The sequence below is a fragment of the Balaenoptera musculus genome, chromosome 9, assembly GCF_009873245.2.
Source record: "Balaenoptera musculus isolate JJ_BM4_2016_0621 chromosome 9, mBalMus1.pri.v3, whole genome shotgun sequence".
NCBI classification, from domain to species: Eukaryota; Metazoa; Chordata; class Mammalia; order Artiodactyla; family Balaenopteridae; genus Balaenoptera; species Balaenoptera musculus.
This window is the reverse complement of record NC_045793.1, coordinates 42,182,231-42,208,526: the sequence shown is the minus strand read 5'-3', so window position 1 is coordinate 42,208,526 and position 26,296 is coordinate 42,182,231. Positions and strand designations below refer to the sequence as shown.

Below are 26,296 nucleotides of genomic sequence, written 5' to 3'. Positions count from 1 at the left end.
CAAGAAGGAGGGGATATGGGGATATATGTATACGTATAGCTCGTTCACTTTGTTATATAGCAGAAACTAACACAACATTGTAAAGCAAACATACTCCAACAAAGATGTTAAAAAATAAAATAAAATAATGGAAAAATTTTTAAAAAAGGATATATACATATGTATACATAGGGGGAAAACTGGAAGAACAATAACCTGGTAATATTAGTGTCCCCTTTCTCTTCTAGGGAAGAAGAGAGAGATGGGAAAGTTAAGAGAAGACAGGTGCTTTGGGGGATTCTCTACTTTATGCATTTCTGGATTTGAAATGCATAGCTTTATAATCAGAAAACAAGATATGTAAGATTCCTTAATTGAAAAACTCTAAGTTTTTATATATATTCATATGGTTTTTCCTAAATTTTTTTTAGGTTTTACTGGATCTGAAATGACAAAGTCTAGCCCTTTGAAAATAACATTGTTTTTAGAAGAGGAAAAGTCCTTAAAAGTAACATCAGACCCAAAGGTTGAACAGCTGACTGGTTGGTTTTTGTTGTTTTCATTCTTTTTCTCTTATTAACTCTGGACATGCTAGGAGAATTAGTATTCTCATATTCAAATATGCAGTGTTCTATATTTCAAAATATGATTTTATAATACTCTTTTTTTTTCCCACTAGGAACTACTCTAGCTTTCACAAAATACAGTACTGTTAACAGTTATCTTTAGGTCCCAGGCCCCTGTGAAAATCTGATTAAGGCTATCACTCACTTTCACAGGGAAAGGAAATGTGCTGCCCTTCCACACTCTGCATGTATGGTTAGAGGAATCAGTGGCCCTTGAAGTTTTGTGAACCCTGCCCTAAGTGATGTTAATATTTTCCTATTATTGACTGCAATGTGAAAGGGCAGTTCCCAACAATAGAAAAAGAATTATTTGAAAAAATATTTTTTGTAAATCTGAAGCTTTTGGCTATTATCTTGCAGTCTGGGTTTTTAATATTCTTTCTTAAACCTGAAGAATTGAATCAGCTTTTGATAGTTCCCACCTTTATTACTTAGAAAATGTTATTGGAACTTTATATTAGTAGTATTCTATTTCTTTTTGCTTTGTTTGTTTAGGAGGTACTTTTTCATAGGGCTTTTTCTTCCTGTTTATTAAGTAAGCATATGAATGTTAGGTCTTCTCTGTTATCCGTTTAATTCTTAAAGGTCTGCATCACAGTATTTACCTGTTGAAATATTTTTCAGAGGTGGTACGTGAAATTGAGATGAGTGTGGATGATGGTGATGATATGAACAGTTCAAAAGTAATTAATGACATCTTCAGTGATGTCCTAGAGGAAGGTGAACTAGACGTGGAAAAGAGCCAGGAGGAGATGGATCACGCAGATGCAGAAAGCAGCGAGGAACAGGAAGATGCACTGAATATCTCCTCGATGTCTTTACTTGCTCCATTAGCACAGACAGTTGGTGTGGTAAGTCCAGAGGTAAGAAAGAACTAAATGTAAACAGGCCCAGCACATAAAGAAACTAAGTAGAATTTGGATCCCTTTTTGTTTTAGTTGGTGCATGGGGATTTGGCACTCTGTAGCCAGGGGTATTTTGCAAACCTGATGTTAATTCTCTTAAAAGAGAGCTTAAAACTCTTCAGTGGTTTCCTGTTGGCCTTAGATGAAATCCAAACTGTAACATGGCTTAAAAGGCCAGACATTTGGGCTCAAATCCTGGCTCTGCCATTAACCAATGTTTATGGGTCAGGTTATTTAACCTCTTTGCCACAGTTAAATGTTAAATTAGGTTAAAAATAGTACCTACATCATGGGGTTCAAGTGCATATTAGATCATATTAGCATATTAGTATTTAGCACCAGATAGATAACTAGCATTTATTGAGAGCTAGCTCTACTGTTATAAGTGATCACCCTAAATTGAATAACTGCACCTTTTTTTGGAGGTTGATTCAATTAGAAATATTTTTTAAAAAGAGTTACAAGTGTAGGCTTCAGCTGTCTTTGAACTTTTATTCATATACATTTTAGGAACTTATTTAAGTTTGCCTTGTTTTTATGATGAATCGGTCAACTTATTGGATATTTATTTTCTGGTAATAAAGTCATTCAATTCCTCAGATTTCTCATTTAGAATCAATGTCATCCATCAAATCTAATATCTGATGTGCCTTCCTGCAGAATTTAGTTTCGTCGCCTAGATGGGAATTGAAAGACACCAGCATAAGTGATGAAAGTCCAAAGCCAGGAAAATTCCAAAGAACCCGTGTCCCTCGAGCTGAGTCTGGTGATGGTATGGGTTCTGAAGATCATGATCTTCCTTATAGGTGAGAACATCTTAGAAGACATTCACTCACTAAGGGTCATGGTTTAGATTGACATAACAAGTTTTGTTATTTATAATTATAGTGTTATTAGTATTAATCTTTATAAAACTTTGAAATAGCTTTGGTAAGCCTCTCTTTCACCCAATGGCATTTTCCATTCTAGTGAAGTGTTCTACTGATATGTTGCAATATCAATATTCTGCTGATGTGTTCAACAAAGGATAGTGCTTAGTGTGTTGCTGGATTTCTAATAGAGTATAACTTATTTCCTGAAGCATTGATGCATACAGATCTCAAAGAGTCAAAGAAACAGACCGTCCTTCAATAAAGCAGGTGATTGTTCGGAAGGAAGATGTTACTTCAAAATTGAATGAAAAAAAGAATGGCTTTCCTTGTCAGGTTAACATCAAACAGAAAATGCAGGTATGTACTGTGGAAAGGGGATTTGGAAGGTTGACAGCATGAGATGGTGAGCTCCTTGAGGACAAGAGCCCAGCCTTATTCATTTCTGTATCCTGAGTGACTAGGACAGTGTGTGACATGCAGGAGCTCAGGAGCTTAATCCTGAATTCAGTTTGATAAAAGTCCTCTTTTTTGGTGCATAGTCTAGAAACTTGAACAGTGAAACTGTAACGTTTTGACTTCCCTCTCTGGAGATTTTGGAAATTACCCAATTGGATAAATTATAATTAAAGTTTAAATAAAGTGAAAATGGTGATTAAAAATGTGAGTTTTTTTCCTCCTCTCATTGGTTTCACTAGGAACTCAATAATGAAATAAATTTGCAGCAGACAGTGATCTATCAGGCTAGCCAGGCTCTTAACTGTTGTGTTGATGAAGAGCATGGAAAAGGGTCGCTGGAAGAAGCTGAAGCAGAAAGACTTCTTCTAATTGCAAGTATGTGTGATACACCTGAAACAATTCCAACACAATTTCAAACCAGGAAAAACTCATTTTGTCTAGTATATTCAGAAATTTCTAATTTTAGAGAAAGGGCTTTTTTGATAATGTTTCAGCTGATCTATTTTTTGTTTCTTATAAGGTTTGTGAAAGCACTACATGTAAAATAAGGTGTAGTTTGCATGAAAGGGTGAAAGAACCTTGAATGCATTTGAAGAAATGTAGTGTAAAGAGTATGCTAAGAATGAATACATGAACTCACACACATACGTACTCTTTATGCACACACACATACATGCTCTGTCTCTGTACCTGTCTATGTACGTATAGCTAAAAATAAGTATGTGAATTTTGTTGTGTGTATGTGTGGTGGTGGATGACAGGGCACGTTAGGATGGAGAGATTAACCATGCAAGAAAACTGACCAAAAGTTGAAATATTAAATTACAAGGATTTTGTGAACAGATTGAGCAATCAAGGTTTTACCTAACTACCTACCACCTGTTTATATGAAGGAAGAGTTACTGATTCTGTCTTTGGTGTTGTATACAGTTGCCACACGGGTGCATTTTCTTGAATTAGTTTCATTTAGAAACAATTGCAGTTTTAATATTTGAAATATTGCATATTTCTACATAGCTGAGAAGAGAACACTTTTGATTGATGAGTTGAATAAGTTGAAGAATGAAGGGCCTCAGAGGACGAATAAGGCTGGTCCCATATCCCAAAGTGAATTTGTCCCTTCCAAAGGATCAATTACTTTGTCAGAAATCCGCTTGCCTCTAAAAGCAGATTTTGTCTGCAGTACAGTTCAGAAACCAGGTATGGTAATTTTTATTTACTCACTTCTAGATCATATGTTAAATTATGAACCTCACCTAGATTGGAATTGTGCAAATGGGAACAAGTAGAGCATGCATAAAGACACAAGGCTTGTATCTCAGGCCTTTAGTTCCTTTTATGTAGATGTGTGTATAAAAATAACCAAGGAAAAATTTCATATATGGTCTTACTGATCCATGCAATAACAGACATAGGTCTAACTGAAAGTAAGACTTGTTAAACGTAATATTGAACATAAAATAAATTACTAAGATGAGTTATTCTGACACAACAGACCATTTGACTTTCATTAATTTTATTGTGGAAAGTATTGGGCATCTAAAAGAACTTAATTTACTTACTCTATTCTATTTAAAATTCACTCCGTCATGTAAATTTGTTCTTTGAATCCTGAATTACTGGTTGTGGGAGTGAAGAGCATCACAGTGTAGATACTTCTATTGAAATTTTATTCCCTTTATTCCTCTAGATTGAATAAATAAACTTTTCTAAGCTATGTATTCTACTTAAAATCATATTTAAACAAAGTGGGTAAAGGAGGTTATGGCACAGGTATCTGAAAAATAGGGCAGGATGGTAACTTTCACAGAAATATAGTATTTTAATCTCAGTTTTGAAATAACAAACCAGAATTTACCCTTTTGAGATGTATACTATTAGCTAAAGAATTTCGGGTCAATAGGTAAAATTTGAAGTCAGCAGAAACTGAGGAATGTGTAGCGAAGTTATTTCAGTTCACTTAAAAGGAAGAGACCTTGGAGATGCTGTTCCAGGAACATGTCTGTCTGCTTATGTCTTGTCTTTTTGTGTCTGAAAAGTTGACTTTAGAAAATTTAAAATGAATTTTATGTAAATCAGTTGCAGTATTACTTTATTCATTTGGTCTTCCAGAATGCTGATTAGCTAAATCTGATTTTGCTTGTGCTTATTAGGTAATGTGATTATTTCTTACAGATGCAGCAAATTACTATTTCTTAATTATACTAAAAGCAGGAGCTGAAAATATGGTAGCCACACCATTAGCAAGTACCTCAAATTCTCTTAATGGCGATGCTCTAACATTCACTACTACATTTACTTTGTAAGTAAATTAGGCTTTTGATGGTTCAAACATACTTTTCTTTTTTAATAGAGTTAATACAGTCTAAGCATCCAGGTAGAATTTATAATCTTTGAAATGCAGTATGTTTATTGTTTTTATATGGACAAATAACTCATTTTTCAGTTTGTTGGTTTAACTCTTTTATGTTTCCGATCTTTTCTTCCATTGAGTAGCATGTTTCTTCCACGTGACTGTAGGTATTTGATGTTTTGAAGTGTTTTAACATATATATTTACTACACACACACACACACACACAAAACACACACACACATGCAAAATCTGGACCACAATTTTTTAATATATACTTTAAATCTCTTAATGTACTTAACATTAAGTCTCAGTGAAAGACATTTATATTTAGTGTCAGAGATTTATTTTGAAACTAGAGTCAAAATCTAGTTTGGAAGAAAAACTACTTTTATTATTTAAGATCTTGAGTTGTAAAATGCTGAAGAAAATGTTTGACCTGTATTATAGGAAAAAATAGACTGTTCTTACCAGTTTTTATATTCTTTAATAGTTTATAACTATTGTCTTTAGTTTTAAAACACAGTGAATTCCTTTACTCTCAGTCTTGTAACAGTATTTGTGGCATAATTTTTAATGGCATAATTTGATATTTTTATTTTTCCAGGCGGGATGTGTCAAATGACTTTGAAATAAATATTGAAGTTTACAGCTTGGTAAGCAGTTAAAGCTTTCTAAAGTAACTAATAGTGTATTTTTCTTAAAGACATCAGATTTTAAGTTACTTATGCTTTGGATTGTGTGTAGGTACAAAAGAAAGATCCCTCAGGCCCTGATAAGAAGAAAAAAGCATACAAGTCAAAGGTGAGAATGAAAGAAACCCAGCAGAAATATAATCAGAAATAGGAGATATAATGTCTGTTTAAAATTATGTATAATTTTTAATAATTATCAAGCTTTTGGGTCATTTTTATGCCTTAAATTTCTAGTTACTGCACATAATAGGTATAGGTATGAATACTGAGAGTAAACTTGCAGTGAGTGACCATGACCCTAAGTATAAGCTACCGATATTACTCAGGCTAGACAATTCTGTTTTCTCCATATCTGCTTGACAACTATTATTATCTCTTTAAACTTTTCTCAGGCCTTTCCTCTGAACTCTTGTCTTACTAACTCCTCTAAACCAGACTTAAGAATGATGTGGTCACTGTAGGCATGAGGAATAGAAACAGCTTTGTTTCTGTCCTTCCTAGCCTTTGCTCTTTTGTTCTTTGTCTAAATCATTTAAAAGAATTTTATTTAGCTTTAAGAAAAAAGGAATAACAGTATGGGTAAAGCCGGAATAAAAGACTCAAATATAATGTATTGATATTTAAGAATTATTTTCTGTGTGGGAGAATCTCAAGTTTGGTTAGTTTTAATCATAATGTTTAATAGGAAATATACTAAGTTATCTTTTCTTCCAGGCTATTACTCCTAAGCGACTTCTCACATCTGTAACCACAGTAAGTAGAATTTTTTGAAAGTTGAAGTTCCTTGAGAAATCTTCATCTTACACATATGATTGGAAATTGGTTAACCATTTCTAAACCCTTAGTGCTTTGGGAATCTTTAAAATATCCTAAAAGGAAAAAATAATGTTTTCTGAAATATAGTCCTTGTAGTGTTTGTACTTAATATTTAAATCTTTGTATCAAATAAAGAAAATAACTTATGTTCTTCACACCTTTTTTTTAGAAAAGCACCCTTCATTCTTCAGGTGAGTGGATCTTGAACTATTTGAAACGTTAGGATATAAGCAATTGCATACTTATACATATAGCCATCTTGATTTATGAGTGTTTACCTTACTCTCCTTTGAATAATATTTCCTATATGATAGTAACATATAAGATTACTGGCGAGAATAACCTGCTGTCTGAAACCACCACAGGCCACCAAACAGCACATTGCTCAGGCTCTAGCAGGCAGTACACGTAGGATACCTAGTCACCTGACAACTGCAGCAGGTAGCATTACTCTTCACCCTATCTTCTCTTGTTCTGTAGATTTGTTTTGTGCTATCCACACTGAGGAGTTCACCTGTTTTAACTTTACTGATCATGACTGGCATCGCATCATGTCAGAAAAAGCATCTTTCTAGTTCACTGCAAACTGGAGTGCCAGTAGGCCAGGGAATACTTTTCCAGAGTGGCGTTAGGCCTAAATTTTCCAAAGGGGATTAGGATTGAGCTGGCTTCACTCACCTTTGGACTTTTGATCTCTGTTTCTTGGCACAAGAGAATAACTAAAAAGAACGTGCAGATAAAGTCCTGCTGCTCATTAACTCATCCTAGACTACAGCAATGAAGTTTTTCATATCTCTGATAGGAAAATTGCTTTTTATGCGCACATTTTTAGGTTCTATATCTTTAAAAACACATCTGCCTCAAATGTTAAGATGTGCCTGTACCTCACTTACGTTAAATATAAATACTTAACAGTTTTCTTTCATTAGGAAATATGTTGATGTTTTATTCCCCCCACCCTGCCCCACCCCCATATTTAGAGATAGAGGAAAATGAAGCAGTTTTTTCTGTGGCAGTTTAATTTCATTCTGTTAGAGTGGGGTGAGGAATTGTTATTTATACTTATCAAAGTTACTCTGAACTAAACCTCATTTCCTTTTTCTTTAGTTATGGCCAGTCTTAATGCTGTGCGTACCAGCAACTTTGCCCTTGTTGGATCTTACACGCTGTCATTATCTTCAGTAGGAAATACAAAATTTGCTCTGGACAAGGTAATCCAAATTTATTTATTTATTTATAGAAAAATTTAGGTCCATGAAAATGTCCCAGTACTTTCAAGTATTTGAAATCTTTGGCTGAATATGTATGTTCTTAGAATTGTACATCTTAATTAGACATGGGTTTAGCTGCATGATACGTTTTTTGATGTTGGAAGTATTTCTCCCCTGTATCTTAATAGTTAAGTCTTCAACGCAGCATATACTGGTTTATTCTAAATGTCAATTCTGACTAAGAAAGTATTGCTTCTTGCATATAGATGTTAAGCTTCCAGTTTTAAACATAGTTTCTTGCCCATTTGAAACCAATATTTTGAAATGACCAACATTTTTTGGATTTAGTTTTGACAAGATAGGGAAAGATAGATTAATTTCTTGGAAAAGTACTCATGAATCTAAGGGATTTCCTTCCCATACTTTCCTCTCCAAGTTTAAGACTTCATAGTTCAGATCTGTGTAGTGTCACTACCATATTGAGTGCTTTTTCACCACACTGTAAAGACTAAATATTTAATAGCTAACAAGACCATTTTAAGTAGTAAGAGAAGTAGAGGCAAACTTTAGTCCTAGTGTTGGCTTCTGCTGTATAATACAGACTATTTAAAAATATTATAAGAGATTTCTGTAGTTAGAATATAGTGATGTTTAAAAAAATTCATGTAACTTTTAATTTAGTAATTCAGCTAGTTTAACAAATTGAGTGATTCTGGGTCTTTTTTTCTCTTTGTCTTTTATTTTGTTTGTTTTAGATAAATTATGATGTAAAAGAGCGAGAGCTACTGGGCTATATGTTCCAGGAAAAGGTTGCCATATTTTCTTTGCTTGAAACTAATGAGCTTAAAAATTAGTCCTTAATTTTTGGCCCTTATGTATTTGTTTTACTAACCACTCTCATGTCTTCTTGGTTATTTTGAATAATTAAGGACATTATGTAAATTATTCTTTCTTTAGACCCTTGTAGATGGGCATCTTTTTCTTTACTCTCATAATTCTTTAAAGCTTTCTTTAAAAGTTCTCTAGTTTTTTTCATGCCTGTTTGGTATTTGGGCTTTTATATTCTTTTTTCATGTTATAATTCTTTAAGATTCTATAGTCACTTCAGCATTGATTTTTCCGGGTACCAAATACCAAATTAATAACTATGTCTAAAACTAAAATTTATTCAATATTGTTGACCTCCTCTCTATTGAAAGAACTATTGGTAATGTTTTAAGTAAAAGTAGAAAACTTCTGTGGTCTTAATTGGCTAATAGGTATGTTGCTATGTTGGTGATGCTCTGTTTATTAATTTTAAAATTAAAATTCATTTAATGCTAAAATTATACTAAATATATTCATATATTTTAGAAATTTTTTTTAGGATTTTTAATATCTTTGTGAAGATCAATCACAATCATCTTGTGGGTGTATAAATATGCTAATTTGCAAAATGCTGGATAGTACTTTTTGTTTTATTCTAAATTCTTGTTTTTTCTTTTTTAATTTTTATTTTGGCTGCATTGGGTCTTCGTTGCTCCATGCAGGCTTTCCCTAGTTGCAGCGAGTGGTGCCTACTCTTTGTTGTGGTGCGTGGGCTTCTCATTGTCGTGGCTTCTCTTGTTGCGGAGCATGGGCTCTAGGCACGCAGGATTCAGTAGTTGCAGCGTGCAGGCTCAGTTGTTGTGGCTCGCAGGCTCTAGAGTGCAGGCTCAGTAGTTGTGGCACATGGGCTTAGTTGTTCCGCGGCATGTGGGATCTTCCCAGACTGGGGATCGAACCCGTGTCCCCTGCATTGGCAGGTGGATTCTTAACCACTGTGCCACCAGAGAAGTCGTATTTTAAATTCTTAAAACAAGATTTGCAAATTAGGTAAACATAAGAACTGGGGTTCTGTGAACTGTATTCCTTACTCAGTGTTGTCCCATAGCCAATTTCTGTATATGTAAGAGATTTCATGAATCTCTAAAATGAAAGAGATTTCAATGACATATGTTAAATATAGACTGATTGCTCTTTAAAAATTTTTTTCACTGCCATTTTAATTTAAAACATCACACAAATTAAAAATAAATTATATGTCCATTCTCTTAAAAAAATTTTTGAAATTATAACTTAAATATCCAGCCGCCTGATCTGAGTGTAAAATCAAGTCACTCAGTTTAACGGTTGTGTCCAATACTGTAAAGTCTCTTCCTGAGTCAAATACAATACAATTTAGATGTAAAATTTGTCACAGATGTGCTTTTTTGAGTGGCGGGGGGAGCAAATATTTGTTCTAATACCTTGTGGTTATGTAGGAGAATATTTAAGATAGTTAAGTTTAGCTGTTCTTTAAATTGGTGGGAAAAATGGAAGACCTTGTATATTCACATAATAATCCCATTTGATTAAATTTGAGAGAGTAAACAAGTCTCCCATATCCTACCAGAGACAATCAGTGCAAGGGAACATTTGCTTATCTTACCGGTGTCTTGACCAATAAAGATAAGTCACAGGGTTATCTCTGAGATCCCCTTCAGAATGAGATTTCTGTTGAGGTTAACCCAGAGTGTTTGCTCTATAAATTTAGGATACCACTAATAACGGATTGCTTTCTTATTTGAGGTTATAGATATCTGATGTAAAGTCTGACGTCCTGGAATTTAAATTATGAATTTCAATGAGTCACACCCTCAAATCCTTTCTTTGAATAGAGAATCCAAAATAATCATAGGTTTTACTATACTTTTATGGATAAAGGGAGAAGCATATCCACAACTCATCTTCTGACTTAAAGAAATGTCATAGATATTTATACCTTCCAGGAAATAGAGATGTCAATTTAAATAGTATTAGGGCAAACACCTGTGAGGTAAAACAACTGATTAGCACTGTAGAATTTTGAGGTTGTAGGAGGAGTGATTAAATGTTCTGGTGTGTCCAAAGCTATCCTGGTTTATGCCTGTTGGTCTGGTTTAATTATTAACAGGTATAATTATTCTCGCTCAGAAATATCCTGACGTATAAAAAATTACACAGTCACCCTGATTATAGGGTACATTTTACACCTCTTAACGATAATCTTTGAGGTGTTGATAATCTTAAAAGACCATTTTGTTAAACAGAAAACAGAATAGGATCATACATTTTCGCACGTCTCCACACTTGACAGGGTGTAGTGACATTGACTCTTATGTGAATATTCTCAGTTCACTTCAGGACAAGCTTCTAACCAAGAATATTGTCTACTTTTCATAGCTGTAGAGTAAGAGGGAACATTTTCTTCTCATCTTTCTGAGATTCTTCTTACCAGGAGCGTTCTCTGGGCTAAATGGTAGAATTGTATTAATTAGCATTGAGAGGCTAAGGAACTTAACATTGACAATATAGAAAAGAAAACGGCAAGGGAATTTATAACAATTATAATAATGAGGCGTATGATGTTTTGACTCTACATTATAGATGCCTTTGAAATTCAGAAAGTTGAAGGTTTATTTTATGGAGTTAGTCTATTGAAATCCATACTTTTTGGCCAAGAATCCCCCCTTTAACTTACCTTTATTAGGCTGGAGGACTAAATTTTTGGAAACCAACCTTACAGTAAAAACTTTCAAATTTAGACTGAACTAAGATTATTCCAACCAGGGTGTCATTCTTCTTCACTGGGCAGCAGGAATGACAGACTAAAGCATCCCCCTTTCTATCTTGACCCAGAAGTCAATATGACTTTAAATATTTGGATGTTACCATTTTACTCTAATGATACTTCTCCAATTGAATTTTTCTTATATTTGTAATCTTTAATTCACATTCAGAATCATTTAAAATTATCACATGTACTTAAGCAGCTTTTATAATTTAAAAGATACTTTTGACATGAGGTCTCTTCATTATTAATAGACTGGTAAGAATGATTTATTTTAAAATATTTCTTATGTGAATATTTTCATGCTAGACAGAAAGCATGATTTTATTGGGAAGAAAATATCAATCCCTCAAACTTCCAACTAGTAAGAGTAACATAGTCTCAATTTTAGGCACTTAGTTTTTGTTCTGTCAGCTTATGCTTCATGTATTTTAAAGCTATGCTATTAGGTGCATAAATATTTAAGATTATTATATCTTCTTGATGAATTGTTAACACTTTATCTCTGGTAGTCATCTTTATCTTAAGGTCTACTTTGTCTGTTATTAATAGAGTCACATTAGCTTTTTTATGATTAGTGTTGGTATGGTATATCTTTTTCCATTCTTTTTTTTTTTTACCCCCTGGCTGTGCCACGTAGCATGCAGGATCTTAGTTCCCCGACCAGGGAACCCATGCCCCCTGCAGTGGAAGCGCAGAGCCCTAACCACTGGACTGCCAGGAAATTCGCTCTTTTTCCATTCTTTATTCTCAACCTGTCCCTATATGTCAAATTAGTGTCTCATAAGCATATTTTATGGTCATATTTTGTTATTCAGTTTAACAATTTTTTGTCTTTTCGTTAGAGTGTTTAGTATGTTTATATTTAATGCCATACTAATATGGTTGGGTTTAGTCTACCACAAAGCAAGCATACTTACAGCCTACAGGCAAATCTGGCTCTTGGCCTGTTTGTTTTTTTAAGTTACTTTTGTCACAATTAATGAACTGATATTGATATATTATTAACAAAAGTTCAGCAGCCTGTTTTTGTAACTAAAGTATTTGACGCAATCATGCCCATTTATGTCTTGTCTATGGCTGCTTTCATGCTACAATGGCAGATTGAATAGTTGTGACAGAGACTGTATGGTCTTCAAAGTCTAAAATATTAATTGTCTGGGCCATTACACGAAAAGTTAACAGACCCTGGTCCTACTATTTTGTTCTTTATTTTTTATTTGTCTCATCTGTTCTTTGTCATTTGTTTTTCCTTTCTTGACTACTTCTAATTGAGTATTTTGGTAATCATTTTTATCTTTTCCATTGGCTTTTTAGCTATACCTGCCTGTATTCTTTTTCAGTTATTGCTAAGGATTACAATATGCATCCTTAAACTATTACTATTACTACAGTCTATCTTGAAATACAGTTATTCCACTTCATGTACCTTACAACAATTAGAACCTTGCAACAGTATAATTCCATTTGCCCACCCCATTATGTTTTAATTCTACCCTTGTTATAAACCCCAATGCACTGTTATTTTTTAATCAATTTTTAAAAGAAATTTTAAAAATATATTTTAAAGAATTGTCATTTATATTTATCGGTTCTTATGTTCTTCATTCCATCTTGTAGAGCCAGGCTTCCATCTAGGATTATTGCCTTCTCAGGAAGAAGTTTTTTTTGTTGTTTGTTTGTTTTTTAATTTTTTGTAATATACTTCTGCTGGAAATGAATTCTCTAACTTTTGTTTATCCAAAGATGTCTCTCTTTACATTGTCTTAATTTCTGAAGGATATTCTTCTTGGATATAGACTGCTAGGTTGGCAGGTTTTTTCTTTCACCCACCCCTTTAAAGATGCCATTTTATTGTTTTCTGGCTTTGATTGTTTCTGATAAGAAGTCAGCCATCATTCTTATCTTTTCTGCTTTTATTTTTTATTTTTATTTTTTTATATTGTCGGCCACGCTGCTCGGCTTGCAGAATCTTAGTTTCCTGATCAGGGATCAAACCCGGGCCCCTGGCAGTGAAAGTGCCGAGTCCTAACCTCTGGACCGCTGGGGAATTCCCCTTTTCTGATGTTAATATTTTAAAATATTTTGATTTGTGACAGTTTGACCCTAATCTGCCTCGGTGTGGTTTTCTTTGTCATACTGGGGTATTTCTTTATCATACTAGGTTTCAATGACCTTTACGGAGCTGTAGTTCATGTGTTTCATACGTTTTGGCAAATTCTCAGCCATTATCCCGTCAAGTATTTCTTCTGCACTGTTTTCTTTTCTTTCTAGGACTCCAATTAAATGTATGTTGGACTCTTGACTATGTTCCTACAGGTCTATGGCACTCTTTTTGTTTTTAATTTTCCTTTGTGTTTCATTTTGGATCATTTCTATTTACCAGTCTTTGAGTTCATCTATCCTTTTTTCTAATGTGCCTCAGTTTCCTGTAAAGCCCATCCAATGAATCAATTTCAACTTTTTTTTTTTTATTCTAAAATTTCTATTTGGATCTTCTTTAGAGCTTCTATTTCTCTGTCAAAATTCTCCCTCTTCTCACCCATTTTTGTCCATCTTTTCCTCTAAATTCTTTAACAAATTATAAATGTCTCTGTCTTGTAATTCTAACATCTAGATCATCTGTGGATCTGCTATTGACAGGGTTTGTTTTGTTTTCTTTTGATTAAAGGCCACCTTTTCCTGCTTTTTCATGTCTTGTAAAACTTTTAAACCATAGGCTAGATGTGATGTGATGTGATGTGATGTGATGTTATGTTGTTATGTAATGTTATGTTATAAAAGAACAGTAGAGACTGAAGTAGGTGGTAATAACACCCTTTTGTCTCTCAGTATAATCAGAAGTTGAGCTGAGATAGTGATTTAGTTAGTTGGGTTCAACTCTTGTTTCAAATGCCTTGAGAGTGAAGTTAGGCCCCTCCTTTCAGTAGAACTTTGAGATCTAAATTCTGAAAGTCTACAAGATTTCTTTTTGCTTTCCAGATCTGCCTCTGGCTTGTGGCATTAGCATTTACTCAGCAAAATTCTGGGGAGTAGGGGAGATTGGCAGGTAGGGAGGGCTAGCTCTGACCCTAGGCTCTTTTGAGATGCTCATCTAGGTAGACAGTCTTCACTTAGCTGTTAAAGACTTCACTGGTTTTTCCTTTTCCCTGCAAAATTCATTGCCTATTGCCATCATGCTCCTCTGTCAGTTCTTGCTCCCAGGGAATAAAGTGGCCACCCCTGATTTGGCTCACCCAGGAAGGGTACATTCCTTACTGGAATTTGGTCCATTAAATTTTTTTTGCTTGCACAACTCTTAGATAGCTTTAAGGAAAATAAGATATTCTTAGCTTATCCATTGTTTTCTTGTTGTTGCAGTAGAAATGGTGGTCTTTTGTGACCTTTCACATACTAACTGGAAGTGGAGCTCTGAGCATGTAATGGAAGTAGAACTCCTTTCTATGTATCCCCCTAACCAAGCACACTGGAGTAGATTTAATGGACAGAATTTAGATATACTGTTGTGTGTGTCTCTGTAGCTAGCAAATCAGCCATTGTTGGGAGTGAAGAGTCATTACATCATGACAGTAATTGCATCTGGTATGGATTTAGGACATTCCAGACCATCTTTGTATTGAACTTAAATGTCTTTGTCAGATAGATTTCAACATTGGCTTTCACTACTAGGTCTATGTTTGTGGCTTTCTACCCTCTCTGTAATGCAGACTTGTGTTTGATATGAGGTCCTTAGTTTTAGAAATCTGCCTGGAAGTAAAATGGTACAAGCATTTGATGAAAATTATCATCATGAAATGTATTAGCTCTATATTATATACATTATAGAGCGACTTTATTTTTATCTATGTATAACCTACTAGGTAATTATTGCTCAGATAACTTTTGTTCTTTGGTGGTAAATTTATATGTATGTGTATGTATATGTAGATGATATGGCATGTATCAGTACTTCATTACTTTCTATGGCTGAGTACTATTGCATTATGTTATATACTACACTTTGTCCACTCATCTGTTGATGGACATTTGGTCTGTTTCTTTTTGGCTATTGTGAATAACACTGCTATAAACTTGGGCATACAATACCTGTTTGAATACCTGTTTTCAGTCTTTGGGGGTCTATATCTAGGAGAGGAATTGTGTGGTTATATGTTAATTCTGTTTAACTTTTTGAGGAACCACCAAACTGTTTCTCATAGGTCCTGAACCGTTTGACATTCCTACCAGTAATGTCGGTTCCAGTGTCTCCACATCCTTGCTAAAGCTTGTTATTTTCTATATTTTTGATTATAGCCGTCATAGTGGGTATGAAGTGGCACCTCATTGTGGTTTTGATTTGCATTTCCCTAACGACTAATTTTTGGGTTTGGAGGGGGTTTTTTTTGGCTTATACAACAGAAGTTTATTTTTTCACAGTTCTGGAGGCTAGAAGTCTAAGATCAGGGCATTGGGAGGGTTGATTTTTTTCTAAACCCTCTCTCTTTAGCTTGTAGATAGCTGTATTATGTGTCTTCACATGGTCTTTCTCTGTATGTGTGTCCAAATCTTCTCTTTCTATGAGGACACAGTTACATTGGATTAGGGCCCATCCTAATAAACTAATTTAACCTTAATTACTTCTTTGAAGACCCTATCTCCAAATACAGTCACATTTAGTGGTATGGGGAGTTAGAACTTCAACATGTGAATTTGGTTAGGGATGGGGAGGAGACACAATTTAGTCATAGCATGGTTTAAGCTATAGCATGAGTTTTGGGATTATAAATGTTGGAAACATACTTGTATCTAAGGAATAAGGAAAGCTTTATAGATACAGAATGATTCAACTTTAAAACAAGCAATAAAGAAATCTGCTTTCAATAACTTATTGTTGGTTTTGTAATTTAGCTTATGTTTATTTTGGTTCAAAGCAATGTGCTTCCAATAAAAGAATCAGATTCCTTTTTACTCATTCCTCAGTAAATGGTTCTGAACACAATGGCAACTTGAGATTTCCATTGAAATCTTCGTCCTTATCCTCACCTTCATCATTATTGTCGCCATCATCATCAAGCTAACAATTATTACCTAACGACTATTGACGTTGAACATCTTTTCATGTGTTTGTTGGCTATTAGTATATCGTCTTTGAAAAAATGTCTATTCAAGTCTTTTGCTAATTTTTAAGTTGGATTGTTTGGAATGTTTTAATTGAGTTGTCTTTTTATTGTTGAGTTATAAGAGTTCTTAATGTATTCTAGATACTAAACCATTATTAGATACATGATTTGCAAATATTTTCTCCTGCTTTGTACATTGTCTTTTCACTTTCTTATGCTTTGATACACAGAAGTTTAAAATTCTTTATTGTAATAAATAATACGTAACATGAGATCTACCCTCAACAAATTTTTAAGTGTACCATATTATTAACTATAAGCACAATGTTGTGCAGCAGATCTCTAGAATTTTTTCATCTTGGATGACTGAAATTCTATACCCATTGAATAGCAACTCCCTTTTCCCCCCCTCCTACCAGTCCCTGCCAACCACCACCCTACTTTCTGCTTCTGTTGAGTTGGCTACTCTTGATACCTCATACAAATGGAATCATGTAGTATTTGTCCTTTTGTGACTTATTTCACTTAGCATAATGTCCTCAAGGTTCATCCATGCTGTAACACCTGACAGGATTTCCTTCTTTTTTATGGCTGAATAAAACTCTATTGTTTGTATGTACTACATCCCCCCACCTCCCCCGGCTGCCTTCTTTTTTTTCAATAGGAGTATTTGGGTATTATTCGACAAAACAAACAATGTTCTTTAAGCAAACATTTATTGAATGTCTGGATGTGGTTTGGCAATAGGATATGGAAACAAACATGAGAAGGACACGATAATTGACCTCAAGGATCTGCTGTGCAGAGGTGTGGGGCTGTAGGTTAGGACACATAAGAAAATATACACTGAGAGTCTCAAGGCCTAAAAGACAAACTTTGGGCTCTGAGAAGAACAGGATCTGAATGGCCTAGAGTAGTTTCATATACAGAAGTGGGGAGAAAGGAGACTATACCACATTTTCTTTGTCTATTCAGCTGTTGATGGGCATTTAGATTGTTTCCACCTCTTGGCTGTTATGAAGAATGCTGCAATGAACATGGGAGTGCAAATATCCCTTTAAGAGCCTGATTTTGATTCTTTTGGATAAATTCCCAGAAGTGGGGTTGATTGGTTATATGGTAGTTCTATTTTTAATTTTTTGAGGAACCTCCATACTGAAAAGTTTTTCATTTTGATGAAGTTTAATTTATCTGTTTTTTCTTTTGTTGCTCATGGTTTGGTATTATATCTGAGAAGCCATTGCCAAATTCATGATCATTGAAGATTTACTCCTCTGTTTTTCTTCTAAGAGTTGTATGGTTTTAGCTCTCACATTTAGGTCATTGATCCATTTTGAGTTAATTTTTGTATGTGGTATGAGGTAGGGATCCAACTTCACTCTTTTGCATGTGGCTATCCAGTTTCCCCAGCACCATTTGTTGAAAATATTGCTCTTTCCTCATTGAATGGTTTTGGTACCCTTGTTGAAAATCAATCTGGCATATATGTATGGGTTTATTTCTGGACTCGCAATTCTATTCCTGTGGTCTATATATCTATCCTTATGCCAGTACCACGCTGTTCTGATTACTGTAGCTTTGGATTGGTTTGAAATTGGGAAGTATGATTCTTTCAACTTTGTTTTTCTTTTTCAAGATTGTTTTGGTTATTTGGGGCCTCTTGCAATTCCATATGAATTTGAGGATCAACGTTTCCATTCTGCGGTTCACTATTCTTTATTGCTGAATAATATTATATTGTCTTAATATGCCAATTGGTTTATCCCATCTTCTATCAAGTATATTCTGTTGATAGGGAATGGATAAACACATGTATTCTCTTCTTAAATCTGTGTTTTCTTTATCACATTACTTGGGACTTAGGGTTCTGCTTTAATCAAGCTCTACACTGAGTGAATTTATTCTTCAAAAGCATTTGTTGCTAAGGAACCAGTGGCTTTTGGGCCACCTATTTTATATTCCAGCTTTAGAAAATACTGTGTTTTCAAGACATAATATTCTCTATTCATGATTTATACATGTTTTATCAAGAAAAACTGTTTTACAAATAATTTACTCTCTTTCTTCACAGGTACCCTTTCTATGTCCTTTGGAAGGTCATATTTACTTAAAAATAAAGTGTCAAGTGAATTCAAGTGTTGAAGAAAGAGGTTTTCTAGTAAGTAACATCACTGGATCTATATTTTCTTTTTTCCATTTTGTGAAGCATAGACTTGGTTTCCCATAAGAATGGAAGTCTGTGTGACTAAGTGATAAATTGGTTCAGATTTGTTGCATGTCCACTATATGCCAATCACTGTGCTGGTGTTAGAATATAATAGGCCACAGAAAATAATCCCTCCACTCAGGAACTTTTAGTGTAATCGGGAGAAATACAAGTGAACAGTTAAGTACAATACAGTACTATAATGGGAGAAAGCATAGAGTGCATGGGTGTAAATTGGTGGGACACCAGGTCTTAGATATGAGTGGGAAGGCTTAAAGAAACGTACTGGAAGTAACTTGTAAACTGCTAGCTGAACAAGTGAGCCAGAGGGAGAGAAGAAGGAGAAGTGCTCCAGATGAAGGGAAAAGCATTACAATGGCCTGGAGGGCCCTTCCCTCTCTCACCACCACCAGAGAAAAAGATGACACATTTAGATAGTGGCAGGTATTTCAGGGTAGCTAGAGCTTAGAGTCTAAGTGTGTGTGTGGAGAAGGGGTAGTGAGAGGAGTGATTGGGGAGGAAGGTGGGGTTAGGAGAAATGGAGCCAAGTGTTAGAGGGTCTTTTAAAGACTTCCGACTTTATCCTGAAGTCGGTTGGGTACTCTTGTAGGATTTTAAGCAGAGGATTAACATCAAATTTGGGGTTTAGGAAAGTCATTCTGACTAACGTGTGGAAGTGGACTGGGGAGTGGCAGAACTGAAGAAGATTAGTGAAGAAACTGAGTTACTCTATGAGAGAGGGGATGGGGGCTGGCAGTCAGGGTGGAGAGAAGGACCCACCGTGGACAGATGAAGGAGGAAGAAGTGCAGACCCTAGTGGTTTGGCTGTAGGGGTGGAGAAACAGAAGTAAGGATGTCACCCAGATCCCTGCCTTGCACAACTTGTTGGGTGGCAGTGATTATACTGAGATAAGGGGGAGGAGCATGTTTGGGGTGGAAACCGGTTTTCCCCCAAATTTTATTGTGGTAAATTGCAAGCATACAGCAACGTTGATAGAATTTTACAATGAACGCCTGTATATCCAGCATGTAGATTTTGCCTTTAACATTTTTTACTGTCCTTGCTGTATCAGGTATCTACTACCTAGCTATCCTTCTAGCCAGTCCTGAAAATATCATATTTTGGGGGGAAGAATTTCAAAGTATATTGTAGACATTAGCATGTTCCCGTGAATCTTCAGTGTACATCCCCTGAGTTCTGACACAGGCATACATCTGTGTAACCCAAATTTCTATTAAGATAGACAATATTACCCCAGAAAGTTCCCTCATGCCCCTTGTCAGTCAGTCCCCACCCAAGGTAGGAAGTTTTAATGAGTTAAGTTTTAAATAACTTGAATTTCAGATGCGTACAGACACATTTCAGAGTTTGAGTTTGGAGCTCAAGATAGACATTTTAGATGAGGTGAAGGTTTGGAAATCTGCAGCAGAGAGATAGTAATGGAAGCTCAGGCAGCGTTGAATAGCCAGGAGAACACTAACATTTAAGCCACAGACCTAGGAAGAGAAGCTCTCAAGGGAGACTACAGGGAGGGCAATGGAGAACTTAGTATCATTGCTGCCAGGGGAAGAGAGTCTGCAAGAGGGAGTGGTCAAATTAGATAAGGATCTATTAGACACTGTTGGACTTATTAAAGAAGTGGTCATTCTAGTCTTGTTGAGAGCAGGAGCTAGATTGCAAATGGTTATAAAGGGAGTGGAGGGTGAAGAATGGGAGTGCAACAACTCTGAAACAAAGTTTGGCTGCAGAGGGGTAAAGAGAGTGTGGTACCTGCAGAGGTATGTAGGGTGAAAGAAGGATTTTGTTGACGTTTTATTAAGATTGGAGAGATTTGAGCGTCTTTAAATTCAAATGGGTAGCTTCTAATAGGGCCAAAGAGGGCAAAGGTAGAGGCAATGGGGAACCTGCACTTTAAGAAATAACACATGGAACAAGGTCATGAGAGTGAGAACAAATAAGACCCAAGCCACGGTTCATGATCTTGTACAGAATTATACTTTTCCCATTATCAGAGGTGGAAAGTATGTGTGTAGAATACACAGAAGATTGTGGGTGTGGTACCAGAAGTAGAGAAAATCTAATAGCTTTGGTTTTCTTTGTGAAGCAAGAATTTGAGCTATACAAAAGATATCACAAGTCAATTTGCAGTTGCTGACAAAGGGCACAGAAAGAAGAGGTAGATTGTACGGAAATTCCAAGCGGCCAAGGTGACTATAAATCAGACATCGTAGCTTTTTTCACATGTAAATCCAGCAGGTGGCACTAGATATTCTTGGAAAAGTGTCTTTATAAATTTCTGACTTGAAAGCAGTGTTTACTTACTGACCTTTTCCTTTAATGTAAATATTTCCATATTTTACTCTAGATACCTTTAGCCCCTGATATACTCTTATGACATTCATTTGCCTAAAATGTCTGACCTACTTAATGTTTGAGCAGGGCTCTTAACTACTTTAGAGTTAGATGTTTTCAGGTTTACTCTATCTTGAATCCTACAGGCCATTCTTATCACATCCACACTTACAGAAATGTGGTAAAAAAAAATTACTCAGGACTCCCCCAAATAACTTCTGTCCCCTGTCTAAGCAATGCCTTTTAATTACTTCTAACCTCTATAAAAAATAGAGGTAGTAATTGAAATGGTTCAGTTGCTTGGTTCAGTTTTCCTTCCTGATGTGCCAGGGACAGCTGGAAGGAAGGAGACTACCAACCAGAGAAACTTGCTAAGTGATTCTAAAATGGTACTAGTCTAACTCTGCCAAGACTGATGAGCAGCAAGAAAAGTATGTTCTGGTTTAGCTAGAAGGTTCCAGTTCTGCTTTGTGACCGTGTGTTGTCATCTAATTTCCTTGGCCTTCAGTTTCCCCAGCTATAAAAATGAAAAAGCTATCCTCTTGTTATTTTTCTCTGATTATAGTAGGGGGTAGTGATAACTTGTATTATTTTTATCCATCAAATTTTTCCTTTTCTATTACCTTTATGATGTAAAAGGTGAATGTAAACACAAAAGGGAGCTGGTGAGTCATTTGTACTAACTTTGTGCTTGAGATTGAAATAACAAGATTCCTGGCCTTGATACAGAGTAGAATAAAAATAAACTTAAGTACTTTATAAAAGAGAGAAAAGAAAAAGAAAATCATGCAAGTAGATTTTGAAGTATGAAATATGTCAACATACTGAGGTTTAATGTATAGAAAACATTTAATTGATCCTCAAGTTTCTAAAGTCAGTATTTCATTGACTTTTCCAGACCATATTTGAAGATGTTAGTGGTTTTGGTGCCTGGCATCGAAGATGGTGTGTTCTTTCTGGAAACTGTATCTCTTATTGGACTTATCCAGATGATGAGAAACGAAAGGTAATATTAATACTGATGGTCAGTGGTGAAAGCCCTAACTGATTTTCAGGGAATATTTCATGCAAGTGTTCCCCGTGGCCCCCATCAACCACCCAAATGCCCCGTTAAAAATATTTACTAAGCCATTAAAAATGTTCTTGTTGAAAGACTAGTGAGTGTGTGTGTGTGCATGTGTGTGTATTTGTGTAAAAATTTTATATCTTATCCATTCCCTGTGATTTGACCACTCTTGAAATGCCTTAAGGAATATATTTTTCTTTTTTTCTGGAATGTTTCATAATATTTTTTAATTGACACTTTTAGTCAGAAATATTTTCAATTCACTTTTGTATTTTATTAACAGTTGATTTACCTAACTCTGAGATAAAACAGAAAGGAAAAACCACCATAGGAATATAGTGGTTTTGGTTTTGTTTCTAAAATTTGATAATAGAATTTTATGGATACATTACATCTTGTTTTTAAAGAATTTAATGTTATTGCCCAAGTGTGGTAATTTATTATCCAAAAACTGGAAAATAGAAATAAGCAGAATTATAAAGTAAAATCATCTTTAACAGAGATAACTACTGTTCACATTTTGCTGTGTATCCTTCTAAATTTTTAAAATGTATAATATGTAATAATAGTTATATATCCATTTATGAATCTTTTTTAAACAGAAAGTATCATGTTTTTTATAACTTAATTTTTACTTGATAATATCCTGATATCTTTCCACATCAATAAAAATACATCTGTGATATTGCATTAGATAGCTATATGTATTACATTGTAGCTATATAAAATTTTATTTTAAAGTTTATTGTGAAATATTTAGAACCTTCAAATAGACAAAAAAAAAACCAAGTAATTTCCATCAACCTCTGTGTTATCAGTCCAGTTAAAGCTCCTCATGTAATTTTCTCTCCCTCATAGAGATAACCCCTATCCTGAAATTATTTTGTTCCTATGTATTTCTTTAAATTTTTATTATATATTATATATAAGCAGTATATTATTGCAATTGCATATTTTGAAGCATTATACAAATAGATCATACTGTATATACTATTCTGCAACTTGCATGTTTTAAGTCAACATGATTTGTGACATTAGTCTAGGCTAGTGTGTGTAGCTCTAGTTTGTACAGCTCTAGCCATCTTTCTCTGTACTAAAGTATTCCATTGTAAGAATGTATCACAATTAATTTATCCACTTCTCCTATTTATGGGCACTTAGATTATTTCCAAATTGTTGCTATTATAAACAGCTCTGCTATAACTTAGCTACATGGATCAGAGCTCTTTCTAGAGTTTGTATCTAGTAGCAGAATTGCTGGTTTGTAGGGTTTCACACATCTTCAATTTAGCTAGATTTTGTCCAGTTATTCTTGAAATTGGTTGTACAATGTTCCGTTCCCACCAAGAGTATATGAGAGTTCTCAGTGTTCCACATCCGACCAACGCTTGATATGTCAGCCTTTTAAACTCTTGTCAGTGTGATAGGTGTGAAAGGTTATCACTGTGTTTTTATTTTGGTTTTTCTTGATTGAACATTAAGAGTAAGCATCTTTTCTTATGTGTTTTGGCCATTTATTTCCCTAGTCTTTTGCTCGGCATATGTTTTAATTTATCTTTATAATATCTTTTCATAAACAGAAATTTTTAATGCTAAGATAAATCTGTCAATGTATTGCTTTATTGTTTGCTTTTGTGAGTCTTAGTTAAGAAAATCATCTCTTTAGTCATAAAGATATTCTCCTATACCTCCTTATAACTTCTGAAAGTTATAAAGATTTATATTTCATATTTAATTTACCTGGAATTGATTTTTTTTCCCCAATCTGGAAACCCAACTGTGCCAGCCCCATTGGATGGTCCATTCTTTCCCCACTGATCCACATGCTGTTTCTGACATGTATCAAGATGTCATTATATATGTAGGTCTATATTTAGGCTTTCTATTCTGTTTCCTTTGGTATGTATCTCTCAGTCTCAATTACCATAGCTTTAAAATAAATCTTAATGTCTGGTAAGGTAAGTCTCCTAACTTGTGTTTTTATTCAATAATGTATTATTTATTCTTGGTCCTTCTTTTTACAAACACACACACACACGGAAATATGTGTACCTGTATGTTTAACTTTTTATAATTGAAAATGTTCAAATGTACACAAAACAGAGAGAAATAGTATATTGAACTCCTAGCTTCAACAATTATTAACTTTCATGTTTCATTTCTCTCTCCACAGCACACACACTTTTTTGTTCTTGTTGGTTTGCTGAGGTATTTCAAAGCAAATATCACACTTCATATTATATCATTTAACCTGTGTGAGTCAAGGTTGCCAGTTCCTAACATTCATTGGTCAGTACCCCAAGGAAGCCAGATTTCAGGCTAGCTTACCATTCTGCACTCTCTCTTCCTCATTGATTTTGGCCTTTGAAGGTTTCTTTCACCTTCTTGTGACTTCAGTTATTTGGCATTTGGGGAATTATGGGAAGACTTTTATTTAGTCTGCCATACTTGCTGGAGACATAATATTATTATTTGTTTAAATAGTCCCCAATTACTGTCATTTAATTTGTTTCAGTCTTTTCACTATTATGAAAAAACAGGGACTATACCCATATAAACATCTTTGTGCACCTATGTATTTGCTTAGGATAAATTTCTTTTAGGTGAAGTTGTAGGATCAGGGTATGCCCATTTTGAATGTTTTTTGATTGCTCTTATCAAATTGTCTGCCAGTAGTAGACCATTTATGCTTTCACCAGCAGTGTATGAGAGTTTCTATCACCACCCCAACCAATCAACAGGTTATTACCATTCTTTCCAGACTTGGCCAATCTAATGTTTAAAAATAGTATATTTCATTCTAATTTCTTCTTAAAATTACTAATAGAGTTAACACTTTTACTGGCTTTTTAAAAATTGTTTGTGCCCATACTTGTCCCTTTTCCAATTTTTCAGGACCATTTAGTCTTATGAATTTCTATCTTTGACTGTCATACCATAGGAATAACATGGCTTCCAACAATCCAAAGCAATAGTTTAGCCTGGTCTTTTAGAGATACATAAAAAATATTTACAAATGAAATCTGATGTCTAGGTTTCTGTTTATAGAAAGGGAGGAATTAAGTGGGCTATAGACAAAAGGTGGTTGAATGTGTGCTTCTAATTGTTAGAGCTGATTAATGGGTACATGGAAGTTCATTATGCTGTTCTTTTTAGTTTTGTATCTGTTTGAAGTTTTCCATAACAAAAAGTTTGTTTTTTAAGTTGACTAAGAGCTCCAGTTGACATCTTTGGTTTCTATTTTTATGACCAGCAAAAAACAATAATAAATGTTAAAATATGTTTCTCTAAACTCAGTGTAATTAAACTTTAACTTTTAAATTAATGCCTTTTTAATTTTAAATTTGTATCAACTGGAATACTGCTTAATGCTTACTGACTTAAATGGTCTTGTTTATTTTCTACTAATCATGTTTTTTAAAAATTTGTTTTTAAAGAATCCCATAGGAAGATTAAATTTGGCCAATTGTACCAGTCGGCAGATAGAACCAGCCAACAGAGAATTTTGTGCAAGACGCAACACTTTTGAATTAATTACTGTCCGACCACAAAGAGAAGATGACCGAGAGACTCTGGTCAGCCAATGCAGGGACACACTCTGTGTCACCAAGTATGTATTGGGCTATAAATATTTCTATCAACTAAGTGATTGCCCACTATGTTCATACCACTGTAAGAAATATCAGAGATGATCCTTGTCTTTGAAGAGGGTACAGTCTTAATGAGGAAACAAAACACACACACATCAGTAAGAGAGTAAGCTAATAAATCAATATAGTTAAGAAAAATACAGCATTCAAGTTATATCTTAGCGTATCGTGTTTTCTAGTATACTCACAGTATAGCCATTTTCAGGACAGTTACCTAATGTTCTTTGGGCTGAGTTTGAAGATTTCATGTGTAATTGAGAAGTCAAGTATTTTTTAAAGTGATTTGACACATCCCTTCCTGTCTATTCCCCAGATACCCTCGATTAACCTGCTGACTTACAAAACAATTTACTCTGCAAATTTCTGGTTGGAGATTAACAGAATAAACTACTGGGAGTGT

General features: G+C 34.6%; 1 protein-coding gene across 4 annotated transcripts in view; it reads left to right on the top strand.

Moving 5' to 3' along the window:
* ANLN (anillin actin binding protein) overlaps positions 1–26,296 on the top strand; it is a 54,122-nt gene that overhangs the window by 24,111 nt on the left and 3,715 nt on the right. Inside the window, exons 9-24 of one of the 4 annotated variants that reach the window (XM_036864384.1) lie at positions 411–521; positions 1,230–1,468; positions 2,171–2,316; positions 2,592–2,739; positions 3,078–3,213; positions 3,856–4,038; positions 5,014–5,140; positions 5,798–5,846; positions 5,938–5,994; positions 6,600–6,638; positions 6,871–6,892; positions 7,809–7,912; positions 8,668–8,721; positions 18,693–18,779; positions 22,079–22,186; positions 25,684–25,856. In XM_036864384.1, coding sequence (XP_036720279.1) covers positions 411–521; positions 1,230–1,468; positions 2,171–2,316; positions 2,592–2,739; positions 3,078–3,213; positions 3,856–4,038; positions 5,014–5,140; positions 5,798–5,846; positions 5,938–5,994; positions 6,600–6,638; positions 6,871–6,892; positions 7,809–7,912; positions 8,668–8,721; positions 18,693–18,779; positions 22,079–22,186; positions 25,684–25,856 — 1,783 coding nt within the window. The remainder of the gene's footprint in view (positions 1–410; positions 522–1,229; positions 1,469–2,170; positions 2,317–2,591; positions 2,740–3,077; positions 3,214–3,855; positions 4,039–5,013; positions 5,141–5,797; positions 5,847–5,937; positions 5,995–6,599; positions 6,639–6,870; positions 6,893–7,808; positions 7,913–8,667; positions 8,722–18,692; positions 18,780–22,078; positions 22,187–25,683; positions 25,857–26,296) is intronic. The other 3 variants (XM_036864385.1, XM_036864386.1, XM_036864387.1) reach the window with 3 other exon arrangements.